This window comes from Scyliorhinus torazame, chromosome 1 (genome assembly GCF_047496885.1).
Source record: "Scyliorhinus torazame isolate Kashiwa2021f chromosome 1, sScyTor2.1, whole genome shotgun sequence".
NCBI classification, from domain to species: domain Eukaryota; kingdom Metazoa; phylum Chordata; class Chondrichthyes; order Carcharhiniformes; family Scyliorhinidae; genus Scyliorhinus; species Scyliorhinus torazame.
In genome coordinates, this window is record NC_092707.1 from 421,779,639 (window position 1) to 421,803,347 (window position 23,709).

At 50.1% G+C, this 23,709-nt stretch overlaps 1 protein-coding gene across 1 annotated transcript; it reads left to right on the forward strand.

Annotated features, from left to right (window-relative positions):
* Positions 1–1,175: 1,175 nt before the first annotated feature.
* On the forward strand, positions 1,176–22,756 carry LOC140412447 (uncharacterized). The gene is made up of 2 exons (XM_072500827.1): positions 1,176–1,755; positions 22,171–22,756. Exons 1-2 carry the CDS (start codon positions 1,293–1,295, stop codon positions 22,656–22,658), a joined length of 951 nt encoding a protein of 316 aa, XP_072356928.1. The 5' UTR covers positions 1,176–1,292; the 3' UTR covers positions 22,659–22,756.
* The last annotated feature ends 953 nt before the right edge of the window (positions 22,757–23,709 follow it).

Consider the following 23,709-nt stretch of genomic DNA (forward strand, 5'->3'; position numbering starts at 1 on the left):
TCTCAGTAATGGCGGCAGCTTCTTGCAGGAAAACACTCCGGTTAACGCCCTTTTTCCAAAGAGGTGGGAGAATTCCAAAAAAAGGCGGGAAGGTTCCTGCAGTTCCTCGCACACCAACAAACAGCTTAAAGATCAGGACAAAGCATTTATGTGTAAAAGATATCGTCAAAGCACAAATTAAGTCCAGCCTTTCGCAGGTTTCGTTCCAGATGCCCAGAATTGTTACTCTAAGCTCAACGCCAGATTAGTCTAATAATAATAGTTGAATAATATTTATTATTGTCACATGTAGGCTTACATTAACACTGCAATGAGGTTACTGTGAAAAGCCCCTAGTCACCACATTCCGGCGCCTGCTCGGGTACACAGAGGGAAAATTGAGAATGTTCAAATTATCTAACAGCGCGTCTTTCAGGACTTGTGGGAGGAAACCGGAGCACCCGGAGGAAACCCACGCAGACACAGGGAGAACGCGCAGATTCCGCACAGACAGTGACCCAAGCCAGGAATCGGATTTGGGAACCCTCAATTTGGGACCCTGGAGCTGTGAAGCAACAGTGCTAACCACTGTGTCACCCTGCCTCCCTGGGCAGCACGGTAGCATTGTGGATAGCACAATTGATTCACAGCTCCAGGGTCCCAGGTTCGATTCCCGGCTTGGGTCACTGTCTGTGCGGAGTCTGCACATCCTCCCCGTGTGTGCGTGGGTTTCCTCCGGGTGCTCTGGTTTCCTCCCACAGTCCAAAGATGTGCAGGTTAGGTGGATTGGCCATGATAAATTGCCCTTAGTGTCCAAAATTGCCCTTAGTGTTGGGTGGGGTTACTGGGTTATGGGGATAGGGTGGAGGTGTTGACCTTGGGTAGGGTGCTCTTTCCAAGAGCCGGTGCAGACTCGATGGGCCGAATGGCCTCCTTCTGCACTGTAAATTCTATGATCAATGATAAGGTGGAAATCAATGAGATCTATTGGGAGTTAATGAATTAAAGAACTGGCTCAAACAGAGTGAAGACATGAAGAGTACTGAGGTTGGTTGGACCAAATTCTAGATGTGAAGAATTTCTTCCAGTTGATATCTGATCTGCTTCGTCGTTACGCTCTGTAGAAATGCTCCTCCCATTACGCAGCTACACCACATCCTGATCTCACTGTCCTTGCCTCGGGCTGTTGGACTACAGAGAGAGAAAGAGAGAGAGAGAGAGATCGCTGTCACTCCTTACGAGGACTTCAGGACCTGCTCCTCAGGACTTGCTGGAGTAAAAAGTGTCCCACGCAACAGCTATCAGCACAAAAAATGGAATATCAGAAGAAATTCAAGCAAAAAGTCTTACCCCGCTATTTAAAAGCACTAACGTCAGTTGTGTCTCTCACTGATATCGCCATCTGTGCTGATGGGCGTAACCTGAGTGAGAGTGAGGAGGAGAGACTGAGAGCTGAGCTGGAAATCACTCAAACCCAAATGCAGGAAGCATCAACAGAAGTAAAGAAGATCAGAGATGGTGTGGACAGTGACAGTCAGGACTCCATCCTGAAGGACCTCCAGGATGAGGTACATGAGCAGAAAAAAAACCTGCAGCAAGTGGAAAAGGATTTAGTATCACAGGAGATTGAAAAAGAGAAGACAAAGGATAGTGTTCAGGAGATTCGGGCCAACATCTTGCGCACAGAAGATATTCTGAACCGCATGAAAGCTCAGAAAGCAGGGAAGACAACCCTTCGCAATGTGGGAATAGGATTGATCATCATCCCATTCATAGGTAAGATCAGTGAATTTAAATCTAACAATCTCCAAACTCGACACAATACCAAGAGGCCGAGAGCGGGGCGTGCACTGTTCCCCTCAATCTGACGCTGATACTCACACCGAGTGCGGAGGGAGTGAGAGTGTTACTGAGGGAGTGAGAGTGTTACTGCGAGAGTGAGTGTGTTACTGAGAGAGTGAGTGTGTTATTGAGGGAGTGAGTGTGTTACTGAGAGAGTGAGTGTGTTACTGAGAGAGTGAGTGTGTTACTGAGAGAGTGAGTGTGTTATTGAGGGAGTGAGTGTGTTACTGCGAGAGTGAGTGTGTTACTGCGAGAGTGAGTGTGTTACTGCGAGAGTGAGTGTGTTACTGAGAGAGTGAGTGTGTTATTGAGAGAGTGAGTGTGTTACTGCGAGAGTGAGTGTGTTACTGCGAGAGTGAGTGTGTTATTGAGGGAGTGAGTGTGTTATTGAGAGAGTGAGTGTGTTACTGCGAGAGTGAGTGTGTTACTGAAAGAGTGAGTGTGTTACTGCGAGAGTGAGTGTGTTACTGAGAGAGTGAGTGTGTTACTGAGGGAGTGAGAGTGTTACTGCGGGAGTGAGTGTGTTACTGCGAGAGTGAGTGTGTTACTGAGAGAGTGTGTGTGTTACTGAGAGAGTGAGTGTGTTACTGAGAGAGTGAGTGTGTTATTGAGGGAGTGAGTGTGTTATTGAGAGAGTGAGTGTGTTACTGCGAGAGTGAGTGTGTTACTGCGAGAGTGAGTGTGTTATTGAGGGAGTGAGTGTGTTACTGAGAGAGTGAGTGTGTTACTGCGAGAGTGAGTGTGTTACTGCGAGAGTGAGTGTGTTACTGAGAGAGTGAGTGTGTTACTGCGAGAGTGAGTGTGTTACTGAGAGAGTGAATGTGTTACGGAGAGAGTGAGTGTGTTACTGAGGGAGTGAGTGTGTTACTGAGAGAGTGAGTGTGTTACTGCGAGAGTGAGTGTGTTATTAAGAGAGAGAGTTTGTTACTGAGAGAGTGAGTGTGTTACTGCGAGAGTGAGTGTGTTACTGAGAGAGTGAGTGTGTTACTGAGAGAGTGAATGTGTTACTGAGGGAGTGAGTGTGTTACTGCGAGAGTGAGTGTGTTACTGCGAGAGTGAGTGTGTTACTGCGAGAGTGAGTGTGTTATTGAGAGAGAGAGTTTGTTACTGAGAGAGTGAGTGTGTTACTGCGAGAGTGAGTGTGTTACTGCGAGAGTGAGTGTGTTACTGAGAGAGTGAGTGTGTTACTGAGAGAGTGAATGTGTTACTGAGAGAGTGAGTGTGTTACTGCGAGACATTTCCGCAAAGAGCGAGAAGAGAGCCAGGAGTTTACAGAGAGTGCAGCTGACTGGGAGCAGAGTCGAAGGGCGGAGATCTAGTTAGTCCACACAGCAGCTATATTCTGTGAGGTAAGAGGGGATGGAGGCTAGGCCAGTTGCATGCTCCTCCTGTAGGATGTGGATGTGAGGGATGCCACCAGTGTCCCCGCTGACTATACCTGCGGGAAGTGCACCCAACTTCAGCTCCTCAAAGACCGTGTTAGGGAACTGGAGCTGAAGCTGGATGAACTTCGCAGCATCCGGGAGGCAGAGGGGGTGATTGAGAAGAGTTACAGAGAGGTAACCACACCCAAGGTACAGGACAGGAATAGCTGGGTTACAGTCAGGGGAAAGAAAACAAACAGGCAGACAGTGCAGGGATCCCTCGTGGCCGTTCCCCTTCAAAACGGGCAGCATGGTAGCATTGTGGATAGCACAATTGCTTCACAGCTCCAGGGTCCCAGGTTCGATTCCGGCTTGGGTCACTGTCTGTGCGGAGTCTGCACATCCTCCCCGTGTGTGCGTGGGTTTCCTCCGGGTGCTCCGGTTTCCTCCCACAGTCCAAAGATGTGCATGTTAGGTGGATTGGCCTTGATAAATTGCCCTTAGTCTCCAAAATTGCCCTTAGTGTTGGGTGGGGTTACTGGGTTATGGGGATAGGGTGGAGGCGTTAACCTTGGGTCGGGTGCTCTTTCCTAGAGCTGGTGCAGACTCGATGGGCCGAATGGCCTCCTTCTACACTGTAAATTCTATGAAATTCTATGAAAAAAAGTATACCGTTTTGGATGCTGTTGGGGGGGATGACCTACCGGGGGAAGGCCCTAGCGGCCAGGTCTCTGGCACTGAGTCTGGCTCTGGGGCTCAGAAGGGAAGGGGGAAGAATAGAAAAGCAATAGTTGTAGGAGATTCAATGGTTAGGGGAATAGATAGGAGATTCTGTGGTCGCGAGCGAGACTCCCGGAAGGTATGTTGCCTCCCGGGTGCCAGGGTCAGGGATGTCTCGGATCGTGTCTTCAGGATCCTTAAGGGGGAGGGGGAGCAGCCAGAAGTCGTGGTGCACATTGGTACCAACGACGTAGGTAGGAAAAGGGGTGTGGAGGTAATAAACGAGTTTAAGGAGTTAGGCTGGAAGTTAAAAGCCGGGACAGACAGAGTAGTCATCTCTGGTTTGTTGCCGGTGCCACGTGATAGCGAGGCTAGGAATAGGGAGAGAGTGCAGTTGAACACGTGGCTGCAGGAATGGTGTAGGAGGGAGGGCTGCAGGTATTTGGATAATTGGAGCGCATTCTGGGGAAGGTGGGACCTGTACAAGCAGGACGGGTTGCATCTGAACCAGAGGGGCACCAATATCCTGGGAGGGAGGTTTTCTAGTACTCTTCGGGAGGGTTTAAACTAATTTGGCTGGGGAATGGGAACCAAATTTGTAGTCCAGCAACTAAGGTAGCCGATATTCAGGACGCCAAAGCGTGTAATGAGGCAGTGGGGAAGGGAACACTGACAAAGGAGAGTACTTGCAGGCACGGAGATGGGTTGAAGTGTCTATACTTCAACGCAAGAAGCATCAGGAATAAGGTGGGTGAACTTAAGGCATGGATCGGTACTTGGGACTACGATGTAGTGGTCATCACGGAAACTTGGATAGAAGAGGGGCAGAAATGGTTGTTGGAGGTCCCTGGTTATAGATGTTTCAATAAGATTAGGGAGGGTGGTAAAAGAGGTGGGGGGGGGGTGGCATTGTTAATTAGAGAAAGTATAACAGCTGCAGAAAGGCAGTTCGAGGAGTATCACCCTATTGAGGTAGTATGGGTTGAAGTCAGAAATAGGAAAGGAGCAGTCACCTTGTTAGGAGTTTTCTATAGGCCCCCCAATAGTAGCAGAGATGTGGAGGAAGAGATTAGGAAACAGATTTTGGAAAGGTGCAGAAGTCACAGGGTAGTAGTCATGGGTGACTTTAACTTCCCAAATATTGAGTGGAAACTCTTTAGATCAAATAGTTTGGACGGGGTGGTGTTTGTGCAGTGTGTCCAGGAAGCTTTTCGAACACAGTATGTAGATTGTCCGACCAGAGGAGGGGCAATATTGGATTTGGTACTTGGTAATGAACCAGGGCAAGTGATAGATTTGTTAGTGGGCGAGCATTTTGGAGATAGTGACCACAATTCATGTGACTTTCACTTTAGTAATGGAGAGGGATAGGTGTGTGCAACAGGGCAAGGTTTACAATTGGGGGAAGGGTAAATACGATGTTGTCAGACAAGAATTGAAGTGCATAAGTTGGGAACATAGGCTGTCAGGGAAGGACACAAGTGAAATGTGGAACTTGTTCAAGGAACAGGTACTACGTGTCCTTGATATGTATGTCCCTGTCAGGCAGGGAAGAGATGGTCGAGTGAGGGAACCATAGTTGACAAGAGAGGTTGAATGTCTTGTTAAGAGGAAGAAGGAGGCTTATGTAAGGCTGAGGAAACAAGGTTCAGACAGGGCATTGGAGGGATACAAGATGGCCAGGAGGGAACTGAAGAAAGGGATTGGGAGAGCTAAGAGAGGGCATGAACAATCTTTGGCGGGTAGGATCAAGGAAAACCCCAAGCCCTTTTACACATATGTGAGGAATATGAGAATGACTAGAGCGAGGGTAGGTCCGATCAAGGACAGTAGCGGGAGATTGTGTATTGAGTCTGAAGAGATAGAAGAGGTCTTGAACGAGTACTTTTCTTCTGTATTTACAAATGAGAGGGGCCATATTGTTGGAGAGGACAGTGTGAAACAGATTGGTACGCTCGAGGAAATACTTGCTAGGAAGGAAGATGTGTTGGGCATTTTGAAAAACTTGAGTATGGACAAGTCCCCCGGGCCTGACGGGATATATCCAAGGATTCTATGGGAAGCAAGAGATGAAATTGCAGAGCCGTTGGCAATGATCTTTTCGTTCTCACTGTCAACAGGGGTGGTACCAGGGGATTGGAGAGCGGCGAATGTCGTGCCCCTGTTCAAAAAAGGGACTAGGGATAACCCTGGGAATTACAGGCCAGTTAGTCTTACTTCGGTGGTAGGCAAAGTAATGGAAAGGGTACTGAAGGATAGGATTTCTGAGCATCTGGAAAGACACTGCTTGATTAGGGATAGTCAGCACGGATTTGTGAGGGGTAGGTCTTGCCTTTCAAGTCTTATTGAATTCTTTGAGGAGGTGACCAAGCATGTGGATGAAGGTAAAGCAGTGGATGTAGTGTACATGGATTTTAGTAAGGCATTTGATAAGGTTCCCCATGGTAGGCTTCTGCAGAAAGTAAGGAGGCATGGGATAGTGGGAAATTTGGCCAGTTGGATAACAAACTGGCTAACTGATAGAAGTCAGAGAGTGGTGGTGGATGGCAAATATTCAGCCTGGATCCCAGTCACCAGTAGCGTACCGCAGGGATCAGTTCTGGGTCCTCTGCTGTTTGTGGTTTTCATTAATGACTTGGATGAGGGAGTCGAAGGGTGGGTCAGTAAATTTGCAGACGATACGAAGATAGGTGGAGTTGTGGATAATAAGGAGGGCTGTTGTCGGCTGCAAAGAGACATAGATAGTATGCAGAGCTGGGCTGAGAAGTGGCAGATGGAGTTTAACCCTGAAAAGTGTGATGTTGTCCATTTTGTAAGGACAAATATGAATGCGGAATACACTGTTAACGGTAGAGTTCTTGGCAATGTGGAGGAGCAGAGAGATCTTGGGGTCTATGTTCATTCATCTTTGAAACTTGCCACTCAAGTGGATAGAGCTGTGAAGAAGGCCTATGGTGTGCTCGCGTTCATTAACAGAGGGAGTTTAATAGAGTTCTTGGCAATGTGGAGGAGCAGAGAGGTCTAAAAATTGAGAAATCTCCGGGCCCAGATGGACTACATCCTAGAGTTCTAAAGGAGATAGCTGAAGAAATAGTGGAGGCGTTAGTTATGATCTTTCAAAAGTCACTGAAGTCAGGGAAAGTCCCAGAGGATTGGAAAATCGCTGTTGTAACCCCCCTGTTCAAGAAGGGAACAAGGAAAAAGATGGAAAATTATAGGCCAATTAGCCTAACCTCGGTTGTTGGCAAGATTCTAGAATCCATTGTTAAGGATGAGATTTCTAAATTCTTGGAAGTGCAGGGTCGGATTAGGACAAGTCAGCATGGATTTAGTAAGGGGAGGTCGTGCCTGACAAACCTGTTAGAGTTCGTTGAAGAGATAACAAATAGGTTAGACCAAGGAGAGCCAATGGATGTTATCTATCTTGACTTCCAAAAGGCCTTTGATAAGGTGCCTCACGGGAGACTGCTGAGTAAAATAAGGGCCCATGGTATTCGAGGCAAGGTACTAACATGGATTGACGATTGGCTGTCAGGCAGAAGGCAGAGAGTTGGGATAAAAGGTTCTTTTTCGGAATGGCAACCGGTGACGAGTGGTGTCCCGCAGGGTTCAGTGTTGGGGCCACAGCTGTTCTCTTTATATATTAACGATCTAGATGACGGGACTGGGGGCATTCTGGCTAAGTTTGCTGATGATACAAAGATTGGTGGAGCGGCAGGTAGTATGGAGGAGGTGGGGAGGCTGCAGAAAGATTTAGACAGTTTAGGAGAGTGGTCCAAGAAATGGCTGATGAAATTCAACGTGGGCAAGTGCGAGGTCTTGCACTTTGGAAAAAAGAATAGAGGCATGGACTATTTTCTAAACGGTGCCAAAATTCATAATGCTGAAGTGCAAAGGGACTTGGGAGTCCTAGTCCAGGATTCTCCAAAGGTAAACTTGCAGGTTGAGTCCGTAATTAAGAAAGCAAATGTAATGTTATCATTTATCTCAAGAGGCTTAGAATATAAAAGCAGGGATGTACTTCTGAAGCTTTATAAAGCATTAGTTAGGCCCCATTTAGAATACTGTGAGCAATTTTGGGCCCCACACCTCAGGAAGGACATACTGGCACTGGAGCGGGTCCAGCGGAGATTCACACGGATGATCCCAGGAATGGTAGGCCTAACATACGATGAACGTCTGAGGATCCTGGGATTATATTCATTGGAGTTTAGGAGGTTGAGGGGAGATGTAATAGAAACTTACAAGATAATGAATGGCTTAGATAGGGTGGATGTAGGGAAGTTGTTTCCATTAGCAGGGGAGACTAGGACCCGGGGGCACAGCCTTAGAATAAAAGGGAGTCACTTTAGAACAGAGATGAGGAGAAATTTCTTCAGCCAGAGAGTGGTGGGTCTGTGGAATTCATTGCCACAGAGGGCGGTGGAGGCCGGGACGTTGAGTGTCTTTAAGACAGAAGTTGATAAATTCTTGATTTCTCGAGGAATTAAGGGCTATGGAGAGAGAGCGGGTAAATGGAGTTGAAATCAGCCATGATTGAATGGTGGAGTGGACTCGATGGGCCGAATGGCCTTACTTCCGCTCCTATGTCTTATGGTCTTATGATCTTGGGGTCTATGTTCATACATCTTTGAAAGTTGCCACTCAAGTGGATAGAGCTGTGAAGAAGGCCTATGGTGTGCTCGCGTTCATTAACAGAGGGATTGAATTTAAGAGCCGTGAGGTGATGATGCAGCTGTACAAAACTTTGGTACGGCCACATTTGGAGTACTGTGTACAGTTCTGGTCACCTCATTTTAGGAAGGATGTGGAAGCTTTGGAAAAGGTGCAAAGGAGATTTACCAGGATGTTGCCTGGAATGGAGAGTAGGTCTTACGAGGAAAGGTTGAGGGTGCTAGGCCTTTTCTCATTAGAGCGGAGAAGGATGAGGGGCGACTTGATAGGGGTTTATAAGATGATCAGGGGAATAGATAGAGTAGACAGTCAGAGACTTTTTCCCCAGGTGGAACAAACCATTACAAGGGGACATAAATTTAAGGTGAATGGTGGAAGATATAGGGGGGATGTCAGAGGTAGGTTCTTTACCCAGAGAGTAGTGGGGGCATGGAATGCACTGCCTGTGGAAGTAGTTGAGTCGGAAACATTAGGGACCTTCAAGCAGCTATTGGATAGGTACATGGATTACGGTAGAATGATATACTGTAGATTAATTTGTTCTTAAGGGCAGCACGGTAGCATTGTGGATAGCACAATTGCTTCACGGCTCCAGGGTCCCAGGTTTGATTCCGGCTTGGGTCACTGACTGTGCGGAGTCTGCACGTCCTCCCCGTGTCTGCGTGGGTTTCCTCCGGGTGCTCCGGTTTCCTCCCACAGTCCAAAGATGTGCAGGTTAGGTGGATTGGCCATGATAAATTGCCCTTAGTGTCCAAAATTGCCCTTGGTGTTGGGTGGAGGTGTTGAGTTTGGGTAGGGTGCTCTTTCCAGGAGCTGGTGCAGACTCAATGGGCCGAATGCCCTCCTTCTGCACTGTAAATTCAATGATAATCTATGATTAATCTAGGACAAAAGTTCAGCACAACATCGTGGGCCGAAGGGCCTGTTCTGTGCTGTATTTTTCTATGCTTTTTCTATTACTGAGAGAGTGAGTGTGTTACAAAGAACAACAAAGAACAAAGAAATGTACAGCACAGGAACAGGCCCTTCGGCCCTCCAAGCCTGTGCCGACCATGCTGCCCGACTAACTAAAATCTTCTACACTTCCTGGGTCCGTATCCCTCTATTCCCATCCTATTCATATATTTGTCAAGATGCCCCTTAAATGTCAGTATCGTCCCTGCTTCCACCACTCCCTCCGGTAGCGAGTTCCAGGCACCCACTACCCTCTGTGTAAAAAACTTGCCTCGTACATCTCTTCTAAACCTTGCCCCTCGCACCTTAAACCTATGCCCCCTAGTAATTGACCCCTCTACCGTGGGGAAAAGCCTCTGACTATCCACTCTGTCTATGCCCCTCATAATTTTGTAGACCTCTATCAGGTCGCCCCTCAACCTCCTTCGTTCCAGTGAGAACAAACCAAGTTTATTCAACCTCTCCTCATAGCCAATGCCCTCCATACCAGGCAACATTCTGGTAAATCTCTTCTGCACCCTCTCTAAAGCCTCCACATCCTTCTGGTAGTGTGGCGACCAGAATTGAACACTATACTCCAAGTGTGGCCTAACTAAGGTTCTATTAAGCTGCAACATGACTTGCCAATTCTTAGATTCAATGCTCCGGCCAATGAAGGCAAGCATGTTGCTGAGGGAGTGAATATGTTACAGAGGGAGGGAGTGTGTTACTGGGGGAGTGAGTGTGTTATTGAGGGAGAGAATGTGTAACTGAGAGATTCAGTGTGTTACTGAGGGAGTGAGTGTGTTATTAAGAGAGTGAATGTGTTACTGAGGGAGTGAGTGTGTTACTGAGCGAGTGAGTGTGTTACTGAGAGAGTGAATGATTTACTGAGAAAGTGAGTGTGTTCCTGAGAGAGTGAGTGTGTTACGGAGCGAGTGAGTGTGTTACTGAGAGAGTGAGTGTGTTCCTGAGAGAGTGAGTGTGTTACTGAGACAATGAGTGTGTTACTGAGGCAGTGAGTGTGTTGCTGAGGGAGTGAATATGTTACAGAGGGAGGGAGTAACACACACACACTCTCAGTCACACACTCAATCTCCCAGTAACACACTCACACCATCAGTAACACACCTTACTGATGTTACTGGGACACCAGGGAGTGAGTGTGTTACTGGCTGAGTGAGTGTGTAACTGAGTGTGTGTGTGTTACTGAGGGAATGTGAGTGTGTTATTGAGAGAGTGAATGTGTTATTGTGAGAGTAAGTGTGTTACTGAGGGAGTGGTTGTGTTACTGAGAGAGTGAGTGTGTTACTGAGGCAGTGAGTGTGTTACTGCGAGGGTGAGTGTGTTACTGCGAGAGTGAGTGTGTTACTGAGAGAGTAACTGTTAGAGAGAGAGTGTGTTACTGAGGGAGTGAGTGTATTATTGAGGGAGTGAATATGTTGCAGAGGGAGTGAGTGGGTTACTGGGAGAGTGAGTGTGTTATTGAGGGAGTGAATATGTTGCAGAGGGAGTGAGTGTGTTATTGAGAGAGTGAGTGTGTTACTGAGGGAGTGAGTTTGTTACTAAGAGAGTGAGTGTGTTACTAAGAGAGTGAGTGTGTTATTGTGGGAGTGAGTGTGTTACTGAGGGAGTGAGTGTGTTGCTGAGGGAGTGTGTGTTCCTGAGGGAGTGAGTGTGTTATTGAGAGAGTGAGTGTGTTACTCAGAGAGTGAGTGTGTTACTGAGGGAGTGAGTTTGGTACTAAGAGAGTGAGTGTGTTACTAAGAGAGTGAGTGTCTTATTGAGGGAGTGAGTGTGTTACTGAGAGAGTGAGTGTGTTACTGAGGGAGTGAGTGTGTTACTAAGAGAGTGAGTGTGTTATTGTGGGAGTGAGTGTGTTACTGAGAGAGTGAGTGTGTTGCTGAGGGAGTGTGTGTTACTGAGTGAGTGAGTGTGATGCTGAGAGAGTGAATGTGTTACTGAGAGAGTGAGTGTGTTGCTGAGAGAATGAGTGATTTACTGAGAGAGTGAGTGTGCTACTGAGGCAGTGAGTGTGTTACTGAGGAAGTGAATATGTTGCAGAGGGAGGGAGTGTGTTATGCGGAGAGTGAGTGTGTTACTGAGGGAGTGAGTGTGATTCTGAGGGAGTGAGTGTTTTACTGAGGGAGTGATTGTGTTACTGAGGGACTGAGTGTGTTATTGAGGGAGAGAAGGAGTAACTGAGAGATTGAATGTGTTACTGAGGGAGTGAGGGAGTTACTGAGAGAATGAGTGTGTTATTGAGAGAGTGAGTGTGTTATTGAGAGAGTGAGTGTGTTACTGAGGCAGTGAGTGTGTTACTGAGAGAGTGAGTGTGTTGCTGAGAGAATGAGTGATTTACTGAGGGAGTGTGTTACTGAGAGAGTGAGTGTGTTACTGAGGCAGTGAGTGTGTTACTGAGAGAGTGAGTGTGTTACTGAGGCAGTGAGTGTGTTACTGAGGCAGTGAGTGTGTTACTGAGGGAGTGAATATTTTTACAGAGGGAGGGAGTGTGTTATGGGGAGAGTGAGTGTGCTACTGAGGGAGTGAGTGTGATTCTGAGAGAGTGAGTGATTTACTGAGAGAGTGAGTGATACGCAGAGTGAGTGAGTGTGCTACTGAGGCAGTTTGTATATTACTGAGGTGATGAGTGTGTTACCGAGAGAGTTAGTGTGTTCCCGAGGGAGTGAGAGTGTTACTGAGGGAGTGATTGTGTTAGTGAGTGTGTGAGTGGGATACTGCTGTAGTGAGTGTGTTACTGAGACAGTGAGTTTGTTACTGAGAGAGTGAGTGCGTTACTGAGGGAGTTAGTGTGTTACTGAGGGAGAGAATGTGTAACTGAGAGATTGAGTGTGTTATTGAGGGAGAGATTGTGTTACTGAGGGTGTGAGTGTGTTACTGGGAGATTGAGTGTGTGACTGAGAGTGTGTGTGTGTTACTGAGAGAGTGAGTGTGTAACTGCGAGAGTGAGTGTGTTACTGCGAGAGTGAGTGTGTTACTGAGAGAGTGAGTGTGTTACTGAGGCAGTGAGTATGTTACTGCGAGGGTGAGTGTGTTACTGCGAGAGTGAGTGTGTTACTGAGAGAGTGAGTGTGTTACTGAGGCAGTGAGTGTGTTACTGAGAGAGTGAGTGCGTTACTGAGGGAGTGATTGTGTTGCTGAGGGAGTGAGTGTGTTATTGAGAGAGTGAGTGTGTTACTGAGAGAATGAGTGATTTACTGAGGGAGTGAGTGTGTTACTGGGAGAGTGAGTGCGTTACTGAGGGAGTGAATATGTTGCAGAGGGAGTGAGTGAGTAACTGAGAGAGTGAGTGTGTTATTGTGGGAGTGAGTGTGTTATTGAGGGAGTGAGTGTGTTGCTGAGAGAGTGATTGTGTTACTGAGGGAGTGAGTGTGTTACTGAGAGAGTGAGTGTGTTATTGAGAGAGTGAGTGTGTTACTGAGAGAGTGAGTGTGTTACTGAGGGAGTGAGTGTGTTACTAAGAGAGTGAGTGTGTTATTGTGGGAGTGAGTGTGTTACTGAGAGAGTGAGAGTGTTACTGTGGGAGTGAGTGTGTTACTAAGAGAGTGAGTGTGTTATTGAGCGAGAGAGTGTGTTACTGAGAGAGTGAGTGTGTTACTGAGGGAGTGAGTGTGTTACTAAGAGAGTGAGTGTGTTACTGAGGGAGTGAGTGTGTTATTGAGGGAGTGAATATGTTGCAGAGGGAATGAGTGTGTTACTGAGTGAGTGAGTGTGTTATTGAGGGAGTGAATATGTTGCAGAGGGAGTGTGTGTGTTACTGAGAGAGTGAGTGTGTTATTGAGAGAGTGAGTGTGTTACTGAGAGAGTGACTGTGTTACTGAGGGAGTGAGTGTGTTACTAAGAGAGTGAGTGTGTTATTGTGGGAGTGAGTGTGTTGCTGAGTGAGTGTGTGTTACTGAGGGAGTGAGTGTGTTGCTGAGAGAGTGAGTGTGTTACTGAGACAGTGAGTGTGTTGGTGAGAGAATGAGTGATTTACTGAGAGAGTGAGTGTGCTACTGAGGCAGTGAGTGTGTTACTGAGGGAGTGAATATGTTGCAGAGGGAGGGAGTGTGTTATGGGGAGAGTGATTGTGTTACTGAGGGAGTGAGTGTGATTCTGAGGGAGTGAGTGTTTTACTGAGGGAGTGATTGTGTTACTGAGGGACTGAGTGTGTTATTGAGGGAGAGAAGGAGTAACTGAGAGATTGAATGTGTTACTGAGGGAGTGAGTGTGTTATTGAGAGAGTGAGTGTGTAACTGAGGCATTGAGTGTGTTACTGAGAGAGTGAGTGTGTTACTGAGGCAGTGAGTGTGTTACTGATGCAGTGAGTGTGTTACTGAAGGAGTGAATATGTTACAGAGGGAGGGAGTGTGTTATGGGGAGAGTGAGTGTGCTACTGAAGGAGTGAGTGTGATTCTGAGAGAGTGAGTGATTTACTGAGAGAGTGAGTGATTTGCAGAGTGAGTGAGTGTGCTACTGAGGCAGTGTGTGTGTTACTGATGTGATGAGTGTGTTACCGAGAGAGTTAGTGTGTTCCCGAGGGAGTGAGTGTGTTACTGAGGGAGTGATTGTGTTAGTGAGCGTGTTAGTGGGATACTGATGTAGTGAGTGTGTTACTGAGAGAGTTAGTTGGTTACTGAGAGAGTGAGTGCGTTACTGAGAGAGTGAGTGTGTTACTGAGGGAGTTAGTGTGTTACTGATGGAGTGAGTGTGTTACTGGGGGAGTGAGTGTGTTATTGAGGGAGTGAGTGTGTTACTAAGAGAGTGAGTGTGTTATTGTGGGAGTGAGTGTGTTACTGAGAGAGTGAGTGTGTTACTGAGGGAGTGAGTGTATTATTGAGGGAGTGAATATGTTGCAGAGGGAGTGAGTGTGTTACTGGGAGAGTGAGTGTGTTATTGAGGGAGTGAATATGTTGCAGAGGGAGTGAGTGTGTTACAGAGAGAGTGAGTGTGTTATTGAGAGAGTGAGTGTGTTACTGAGGGAGTGAGTTTGTTACTAAGAGAGTGAGTGTGTTATTGAGGGAGTGAGTGTGTTACTGAGAGAGTGAGTGTGTTACTGAGGGAGTGAGTGTGTTACTAAGAGAGTGAGTGTGTTATTGTGGGAGTGAGTGTGTTACTGAGAGAGTGAGTGTGTTGCTGAGGGAGTGTGTGTTACTGAGGGAGTGAGTGTGTTACTGAGAGAGTGAGTGTGTTGCTGAGAGAGTGAGTGTGTTACTGAGAGAGTGAGTGTTTTGCTGAGAGAATGAGTGATTTACTGAGAGAGTGAGTGTGCTACTGAGGCAGTGAGTGTGTTACTGAGGGAGTGAATATGTTGCAGAGTGAGGGAGTGTGTTAAGCGGAGAGTGAGTGTGTTACTGAGGGAGTGAGTGTGATTCTGAGTGAGTGAGTGTTTTACTGAGGGAGAGATTGTGTTACTGAGGGACTGAGTGTGTTATTGAGGGAGAGAAGGAGTAACTGAGAGATTGAATGTGTTACTGAGGGAGTGAGGGAGTTACTGAGAGAGTGAGTGTGTTATTGAGAGAGTGAGTGTGTTATTGAGAGAGTGAGTGTGTTACTGAGGCAGTGAGTGTGTTACTGAGAGAGTGAGTGTGTTGCTGAGAGAATGAGTGATTTACTGAGGGAGTGTGTTACTGAGAGAGTGAGTGTGTTACTGAGGCAGTGAGTGTGTTACTGAGAGAGTGAGTGTGTTACTGAGGCAGTGAGTGTGTTACTGAGGCAGTGAGTGTGTTACTGAGGGAGTGAATATGTTACAGAGGGAGGGAGTGTGTTATGGGGAGAGTGAGTGTGCTACTGAGGGAGTGAGTGTGATTCTGAGAGAGTGAGTGATTTACTGAGAGAGTGAGTGATTTGCAGAGTGAGTGAGTGTGCTACTGAGGCAGTGTGTGTGTTACTGAGGTGATGAGTGTGTTACCGAGAGAGTTAGTGTGTTCCCGAGGGAGTGAGTGTGTTACTGAGGGAGTGATTGTGTTAGTGAGTGTGTGAGTGGGATACTGATGTAGTGAGTGTGTTACTGAGAGAGTGAGTTTGTTACTGAGAGAGTGAGTGCGTTACTGAGGGAGTGAGTGTGTTATTGAGGGATTGAGTGTGTTATTGAGGGAGAGATTGTGTTACTGAGGGTGTGAGTGTGTTACTGGGAGATTGAGTGTGTGACTGAGAGAGTGAGTTTGTTACTGAGAGAGTGAGTGCGTTACTGAGGGAGTTAGTGTGTTACTGAGGGAGAGAATGTGTAACTGAGAGATTGAGTGTGTTATTGAGGGAGAGATTGTGTTACTGAGGGTGTGAGTGTGTTACTGGGAGATTGAGTGTGTGACTGAGAGTGTGTGTGTGTTACTGAGAGAGTGATTGTGTTACTGCGAGAGTGAGTGTGTTACTGCAAGAGTGAGTGTGTTACTGAGAAAGTGAGTGTGTGACTGAGGCAGTGAATGTGTTACTGCGAGGGTGAGTGTGTTACTGCGAGAGTGAGTGTGTTACTGAGAGAGTGAGTGTGTTACTGAGGCAGTGAGTGTGTTACTGAGAGAGTGAGTGCGTTATTGAGGGAGTGATTGTGTTGCTGAGGGAGTGAGTGTGTTATTGAGAGAGTGAGTGTGTTACTTAGAGAATGAGTGATTTACTGAGGGAGTGAGTGTGTTACTGGGAGAGTGACTGTGTTACTGAGGGAGTGAATATGTTGCAGAGGGAGTGAGTGAGTTACTGAGAGAGTGAGTGTGTTATTGAGGGAGTGAGTGTGTTACTGAGAGAGTGATTGTGTTACTGAGGGAATGAGTGTGTTACTGAGGAGTGAGTGTGTTGCTGAGAGAGTGAGTGTGTTATTGAGAGAGTGAGTGTGTTACTGAGGGAGTGAGTTTGTTACTAAGAGAGTGAGTGTGTTATTGAGGGAGTGATTGTGTTACTGAGGGACTGAGTGTGTTTCTGAGGGAGTGAGTGTTTTACTGAGGGAGTGATTGTGTTACTGAGGGACTGAGTGTGTTATTGAGGGAGAGAAGGAGTAACTGAGAGATTGAATGTGTTACTGAGGGAGTGAGGGAGTTACTGAGAGAGTGAGTGTGTTGCTGAGAGAATGAGTGATTTACTGAGGGAGTGTGTTACTGAGAGAGTGAGTGTGTTCCTGAGAGAGTGAGCGTGTTACTGAGGGAGTGAATATGTTACAGAGGGAGGGAGTGTGTTATGGAGAGAGTGAGTGTGCTACTGAGGGAGTGAGTGTGATTCTGAAAGAGTGAGTGATTTACTGAGAGAGTGAGTGATTTGCAGAGTGAGTGAGTGTGCTACTGAGGCAGTGTGTGTGTTACTGAGGTGATGAGTGTGTTACCGAGAGAGTTAGTGTGTTCCCGAGGGAGTGAGTGTGTTACTGAGGGAGTGATTGTGTTAGTGAGTGTGTGAGTGGGAAACTGATGTAATGAGTGTGTTACTGAGAGAATGAGTTTGTTACTGAGAGAGTGAGTGTGTTACTGAGAGATGAGTGTGTTACTGAGGGAGCTAGTGTGTTACTGAGGGAGTGAGTGTGTTACTGGGGGAGTGAGTGTGTTATTGAGGGAGTGAGTGTCTTACTGATGGAGTGAGTGTGTTACTGGGGGAGTGAGTGTGTTATTGAGGGATTGAGTGTGTTACTGAGAGAGTGAGTGAGTTGCTGAGAGAGTGAGTGTGTTACTGAGAGAGTGAGTGTGTTACTGAGGGAGTGAGTGTGTTACTGAGAGAATGAGTGATTTCTTGAGAGAGTGAATGTGTTACTGAGAGAGTGAGTGCGTTGCTGAGAGAGTGAGTGTGTTACTGAGGGAGTGAGTGAGTTGCTGAGAGAGTGAGTATGTTACTGAGAGAGTGAGTGATTTCTTGAGAGAGTGAATGTGTTACTGAGAGAGTGAGTGTGTTACTGAGGGAGTGAGTGTGTTACTCAGAGAGTGAGTATGTTACCGATGGAGTGAGTGTGTTACAGAGGGAGTGATTGAGTTACTGAGGGAGTGAGTGTGTTACTGAGAGAGTGAGTGTGTTACTAATGGAGTGAGTATGTTACTGAGCGATTGAGTGTGTTACTGAGAGAGTGAGTGTGTTACTGAGGTGGTGACTGTGTTACTGAGAGAGTGAGTGTGTTCCTGAGGGTGTGAGTGAGTTACTGAGGGACTGAGTCTGTTATTGAGGGAGAGAATGTGTAAATGAGAGATTGAGTGTGTTCCTGAGGGTTATGATTGAGTTACTGAGGGACTGAGTCTGTTATTGAGGGAGAGAATGTGTAACTGAGAGATTGAGTGTGTTCCTGAGGGAGGGAGTCTGCTCCTGAGAGAGTGAGTGTGTTACTGAGAGTGTGAGTGTGTTGCTGAGGGAGTGAGTGTGTTACTGAGAGGGTGAGTGTGTTACTGAGAGAGTGTGTGTACCTGAGAGAGTGAGTGTGTTACTGAGAGAGTGAGTGTGTTACTGAGTGAGTGTGTGTTACTGAGGGAGTGAGTGTGTTACTGAGAGAGTGACTGTGTTGCTGAGGGAGTGTGTGTGTTACTGAGAGAGTGAGTGTGTTACTGAGAGAGTGAGTGTGTTACTGCGGGAGTGAGTGTGTTACTGAGAGTGTGAGTGTGTTACTGAGAGCGTCAGTGTGTTACTGAGAGAGTGAGTGTGTTACTGAGAGAGTGAGTGTGTTGCTGAGGGAGTGAGTGTGTTACTGAGAGAGTGAGTTTGTTACTGAGCCAATGAGTGTGTTACTGATGGAGTGAGTGTGTTACTGAGGCAGTGAGTGTATTACTGAGGGAGTGAGTGTGATACTGAGAGAGTGTGTGTTACTGAGAGAGTGTGTGTTACTGAGTGAGTGATTTTGTTACTGAGGGAGTGAGTGTGTTACTGAGGCAGTGAGTGTGTTACTGAGGGAGTGAGTGTGCTACTGAGGGAGTGAGTGTGTTACTGATAGAGTGTGTGTTACTGAGGGAGTGATTTTGTTACTGAGGGAGTGAGTGTGTGTGAGTATGTGTGTGTGTGGCAGTGTGAGTGTGGATGTGAGTATGAATGTGAATGTGAATGTGAGTGTGAGTGTGTGTGCAGATGTGAGTGTGAATGTGGATGTCAGTGTGAGTGTGGATGTCAGTGTGGGTGTGAGCGCGAGTGCGAGTGTGATTGTGTGTGCGGTTGTGAGTGTGAATGTGGGTGTGAGTGTGAGTGTGGGTGTGAGTGTGAGTGTGAGTGTGTGTGGGTGTGGGTGTGGGTGTGGGTGTGGGTGTGGGCCTGGGCGTTATTGTGTGAGCGGATGTGTGTGCGAGCGTGAGTGTGTGTGTGGATGTGAGTGTGGATGTGAGTGTGGGTGTGAGTGTGGGTGTGAATGTGGATGTGAGTGTGAGTGTGAGCGTGAGTGTGAGCGTGAGTGTGAGTGTGGATGTGAGTGTGAGCATGAGTGTGGCTCTGGGGCACAGCAGGAAAGGGTAAAGATAGACAGGGCCGTAGTGATAGGAGACACAACAGTTTGGGGGACGGATGGGAGATGTTGTGTCCGTAAACGGGAGTCCAGGATGGTGTGTTGCCTCCGGGGTGCCTGGGTCAAGGATATCTGGGAGCGGCTACATTCTCACTCGGGGGGAGGGGGAGCAGCCGGCAGGCATTGTGCCCGCACTGGGGGGGGAGGGGGAGCAGCCGGCAGGCATTGTGCCCACACTGGGGGCGAGGGGGAGCAGCCGGTAGGTATTGTGCCCGCACTGGGGGCGAGGGGGAGCAGCCGGCAGGCATTGTGCCCGCACTGGGGGCGAGGGGGAGCAGCCGGCAGGCATTGTGCCCGCACTGGGGGCGAGGGGGAGCAGCCGGCAGGCATTGTGCCCGCACTGGGGGCGAGGGGGAGCAGCCGGCAGGCATTGTGCCCGCACTGGGGGCGAGGGGGAGCAGCCGGCAGGCATTGTGCCCGCACTGGGGGCGAGGGGGAGCAGCCGGCAGGCACTGTGCCCGCACTGGGGGCGAGGGGGAGCAGCCGGCAGGCATTGTGCCCGCACTGGGGGCGAGGGGGAGCAGCCGGCAGGCACTGTGCCCGCACTGGGGGCGAGGGGGAGCAGCCGGCAGGCATTGTGCCCGCACTGGGGGCGAGGGGGAGCAGCCGGCAGGCATTGTGCCCGCACTGGGGGCGAGGGGGAGCAGCCGGCAGGCACTGTGCCCGCACTGGGGGCGGAGGGGGAGCAGCCGGCAGGCATTGTGCCCGCACTGGGGGCGAGGGGGAGCAGCCGGCAGGCATTGTGCCCGCACTGGGGGCGAGGGGGAGCAGCCGGCAGGCATTGTGCCCGCACTGGGGGCGAGGGGGAACAGCCGGCAGGCATTGTGCCCGCACTGGGGGGGGAGGGGGAGCAGCCAGCAGGCATTGTGCCCGCACTGGGGGGGAGGGGGAACAGCCCGCAGGCATTGTGCCCGCACTGGGGGGGAGGGGGAGCAGCCAGCAGGCATTGTGCCCGCACTGGGGGCGGAGGGGGAGCAGCCGGCAGGCATTGTGCCCGTTGGCACAAATGGCAGGAATAGACGTCGGGATGAGTTCCTGAGGAGTGATTATAGAGAGCTCGGAAAAAGGTTAAGGTGCAGGACCTCGAGGGCGATGATCTCTGGATTCCTCCCAGTGCCACTGAGGGTTACAACAGGAGGCTATGGCAGATGAATACTTGGCTGAAGAATTGGTGCAGGAAGCACCCATTCCGATTCTTAGCTCTTTGGGATCTTTTCCGAGGCAGAGGTGACTGTTTAAGAGGGACGGGTTGCATCTGAACTGGAGGGGGAACAATATCCTGGGGGCAGATTTGGCAGTGCTACAAGGGAGGGTTTAAACTAGATTGGCAGGGATGGGTGGGGAGGGGGCGGGTATCCTCAGCAGCGGGGAAACAAATGAGGGGCTGAATGGAGGTGGCGTACTCAGCAACGGCAATGGCACGACCTCTGAGAACAGAAACTGTGAGATAGACAGAATGAGGAACTGCGAGGGAGGCAGAGGGGGTGGAGTCTGATACATACAGCCAGCATTTTAACTTCCTGGCTATTGCTCAGAGGCCTGCACACTGAAACACAGGCCTCAGCACTGAAACGCAGGCCTCAGCACCGAAATGCAGGCCTCAGCACTGAAACGCAGGCCTCAGCACTGAAACGCAGGCCTCAGCACTGGAATAAAGTCCTCAGCTCCGAAACGCAGACCTCAGCACTGAAACACAGGCCCCAGCACAGAAATACAGGCCTCAGCACTGAAACGCAGGCCTCAGCACAGAAACACAGGCCCCAGCACAGAACCACAGGCCCCAGCACAGAAACACAGGCCCCAGCACAGAACCACAGGCCCCAGCACAGAACCACAGGACGCATCACAGAAACACAGGCCCCAGCACAGAAACACAGGTCCCAGCACAGAAACACAGGCCCCAGCACAGAACCACAGGCCCCAGCACAGAACCACAGGCCCCAGCACAGAAACACAGGCCCCAGCACAGAAACACAGGCCCCAGCACAGAACCACAGGCCCCAGCACAGAACCACAGGCCCCAGCACAGAAACACAGGTCCCAGCACAGAAACACAGGCCCCAGCACAGAAACACAGGCCCCAGCACAGAACCACAGGCCCCAGCACAGAAACACAGGTCCCAGCACAGAAACACAGGCCCCAGCACAGAAACACAGGCCCCAGCACAGAACCACAGGCCCCAGCACAGAAACACAGGTCCCAGCACAGAAACACAGGTCCCAGCACAGAAACACAGGCCCCAGCACAGAAACACAGGCCCCAGCACAGAAACACAGGACCCAGCACAGAAACACAGGCCCCAGCACAGAAACACAGGCCCCAGCACAGAAACACAGGCCCCAGCACAGAAACACAGGACCCAGCACAGAAACACAGGCCCCAGCACAGAAACACAGGTCCCAGCACAGAAACACAGGCCCCAGCACAGAAACACAGGCCCCAGCACAGAAACACAGGCCCCAGCACAGAACCACAGGCCCCAGCACAGAAACACAGGTCCCAGCACAGAAACACAGGCCCCAGCACAGAAACACAGGCCCCAGCACAGAAACACAGGACCCAGCACAGAAACACAGGCCCCAGCACAGAAACACAGGCCCCAGCACAGAAACACAGGCCCCAGCACAGAACCACAGGCCCCAGCACAGAAACACAGGTCCCAGCACAGAAACACAGGCCCCAGCACAGAAACACAGGCCTCAGCACAGAACCACAGGCCCCAGCACAGAACCACAGGCCCCAGCACAGAAACACAGGTCCCAGCACAGAAACGCAGGCCCCAGCACAGAAACACAGGTCCCAGCACAGAAACACAGGCCCCAGCACAGAACCACAGGCCCCAGCACAGAACCACAGGCCCCAGCACAGAACTGCAGACCCATCACTGAAGGTATGGGACAATCCTCAGCCTGCACGCGCTGTCAGTGGGATTTGGGGCACTGGCTAAAAACGTCACATGAATCAGGAAATGGAATTCTCGCTGGAGAGATCGAGTTTCATGGTTTTCCCTGTTTCTCTCCAACGCTATCATGAGGGCGTGAATCTCATTTTTATACATTTGCATTGTTTTCAACGTTAACAGTCCCCCACCAGCAGCACCCCGCCCCCCCCTCCCCTCTGCCACACGATCACCCCCCCCCCTCACTGAACATTCTAGCGAGGTTTATATCTGCCCCCCTGATATCTCACTCGGTTCTGCATTCCATCCCCTGCAGGAATCCCAATGGCTCTCGGTGCTGCCAAAGAAATTGAACGTTGTGAGGAGCTGATCAAAAATACGACTGAAGCCAAAGGGGTTTTGAAGACGGGTTGCGAACAAAAGGAGAAAGCTCTTGAATGTGGCAACGAGAAGATAAAGGAACTGAAATTAAAGCGAGTGGAGGGTGTAGCGAATCTGCGGGAGAAGGAAGTCGAGTTAGCGGCTTTGAAGGGAGAGGTGGACCTGTTGTTAGCTGTGGGGGAAAAGATATCTGACAACGCCAGTTACATCACCAAACTGGAGGGACTCCTGAAGATGTTGAACCGTCAGTGTTCAGTGGAAACGTTCTACGGCATCGTCGGGATGAAGAGCATTCTGGACAAAATCTTCACCTGCATCCAGGAGGAGGGCTTTGACGATTGGCTGCGTGATTTTAACATCAACAGAAAGCTCAGCGAGCTGGAGGAGAAAATCACAACATTTCACCGCATTTACAAACCATAGACAAATACAGAATATCCCCCCCCCAGTATTCCCCCCCAGTATTCCCTGTCCCCCCCAAGTACTCCCCGTCCCCCCAATATTCCACCCCCCCCAGTATTCCCCCCCCCCCAGTATTCCCTGTTCCCCCCCCCCAAGTACGCCCCGTCCCCCCAGTATTCCACCCCCCCCAGTATTCCCCCCCCCCCAGTATTCTCTGTCCCCTCCCCCCAAGTACTCCCCGTCCCCCCAGTACTCCCCCCCCCTCAGTATTCCCCCCCCCAGTACTCCCTGTCCACCCCCCCCAACCCGGGTATTGCCTGTCCCCAACACCCCCCCACCCCGGGTATACCCTGTCCCCTCTCTCACCCCTGCCCGGGTATTCCCCCCCCAAACCCCCTCCCCCATGTACTCCCTGCCCCCTCCCTCCCTCCCCCCCCGGGGTATTCCCTGCCCCCCCCTCCCCCCACCCCCCCCCCCCCCGTGTATGCCCTGTCCCCTCCCCCTCCCCACCCGGGGTATACCCTGTCCCCTGCCCCACCCCCGCCCAGGTATTTCCCCCCCCAACCCACCTCCCCCCCCCCGTGTACTCCCTGCCCCCTCCCCCCCTTTCCCCCTCCTCCGGGGTATACCCTGTCCCCTACCCCAACCCCGCCCGGGTATTCCCCCCCCCGTGTACGCCCTGTCCCCTCCCCCCTCCCCCTCTCCCCCCGGGGTATACCCTGTCCCCTACCCCAACCACGCCCGGGTATCCCCCCCCCCAACCCCCCCTCCCCCCCATGTACTCCCTGCCCCCCCCCCCGTGTACGCCCTGTCCCCTCCCCCTCCCCCGGGGTATACCCTGTCCCCTACCCCACCCCCACCCGGGTATTTCCTCACCCCCTCCCCCCCCGGGGTACTCCCTGTCCCCACCCTCCCCTCCACCCCCCCGGGTATGTCCATGTCCCATGTCCCATCCCAACTGGTGCATGAGGGCAATGTGACACATTGTCTTACCCCAGTGCGAGCGAGTATCGACTAAACAATCATACCCGAACCCGACTTTCTGTTTTAAACGCCCGCTAGAATTCGAGAT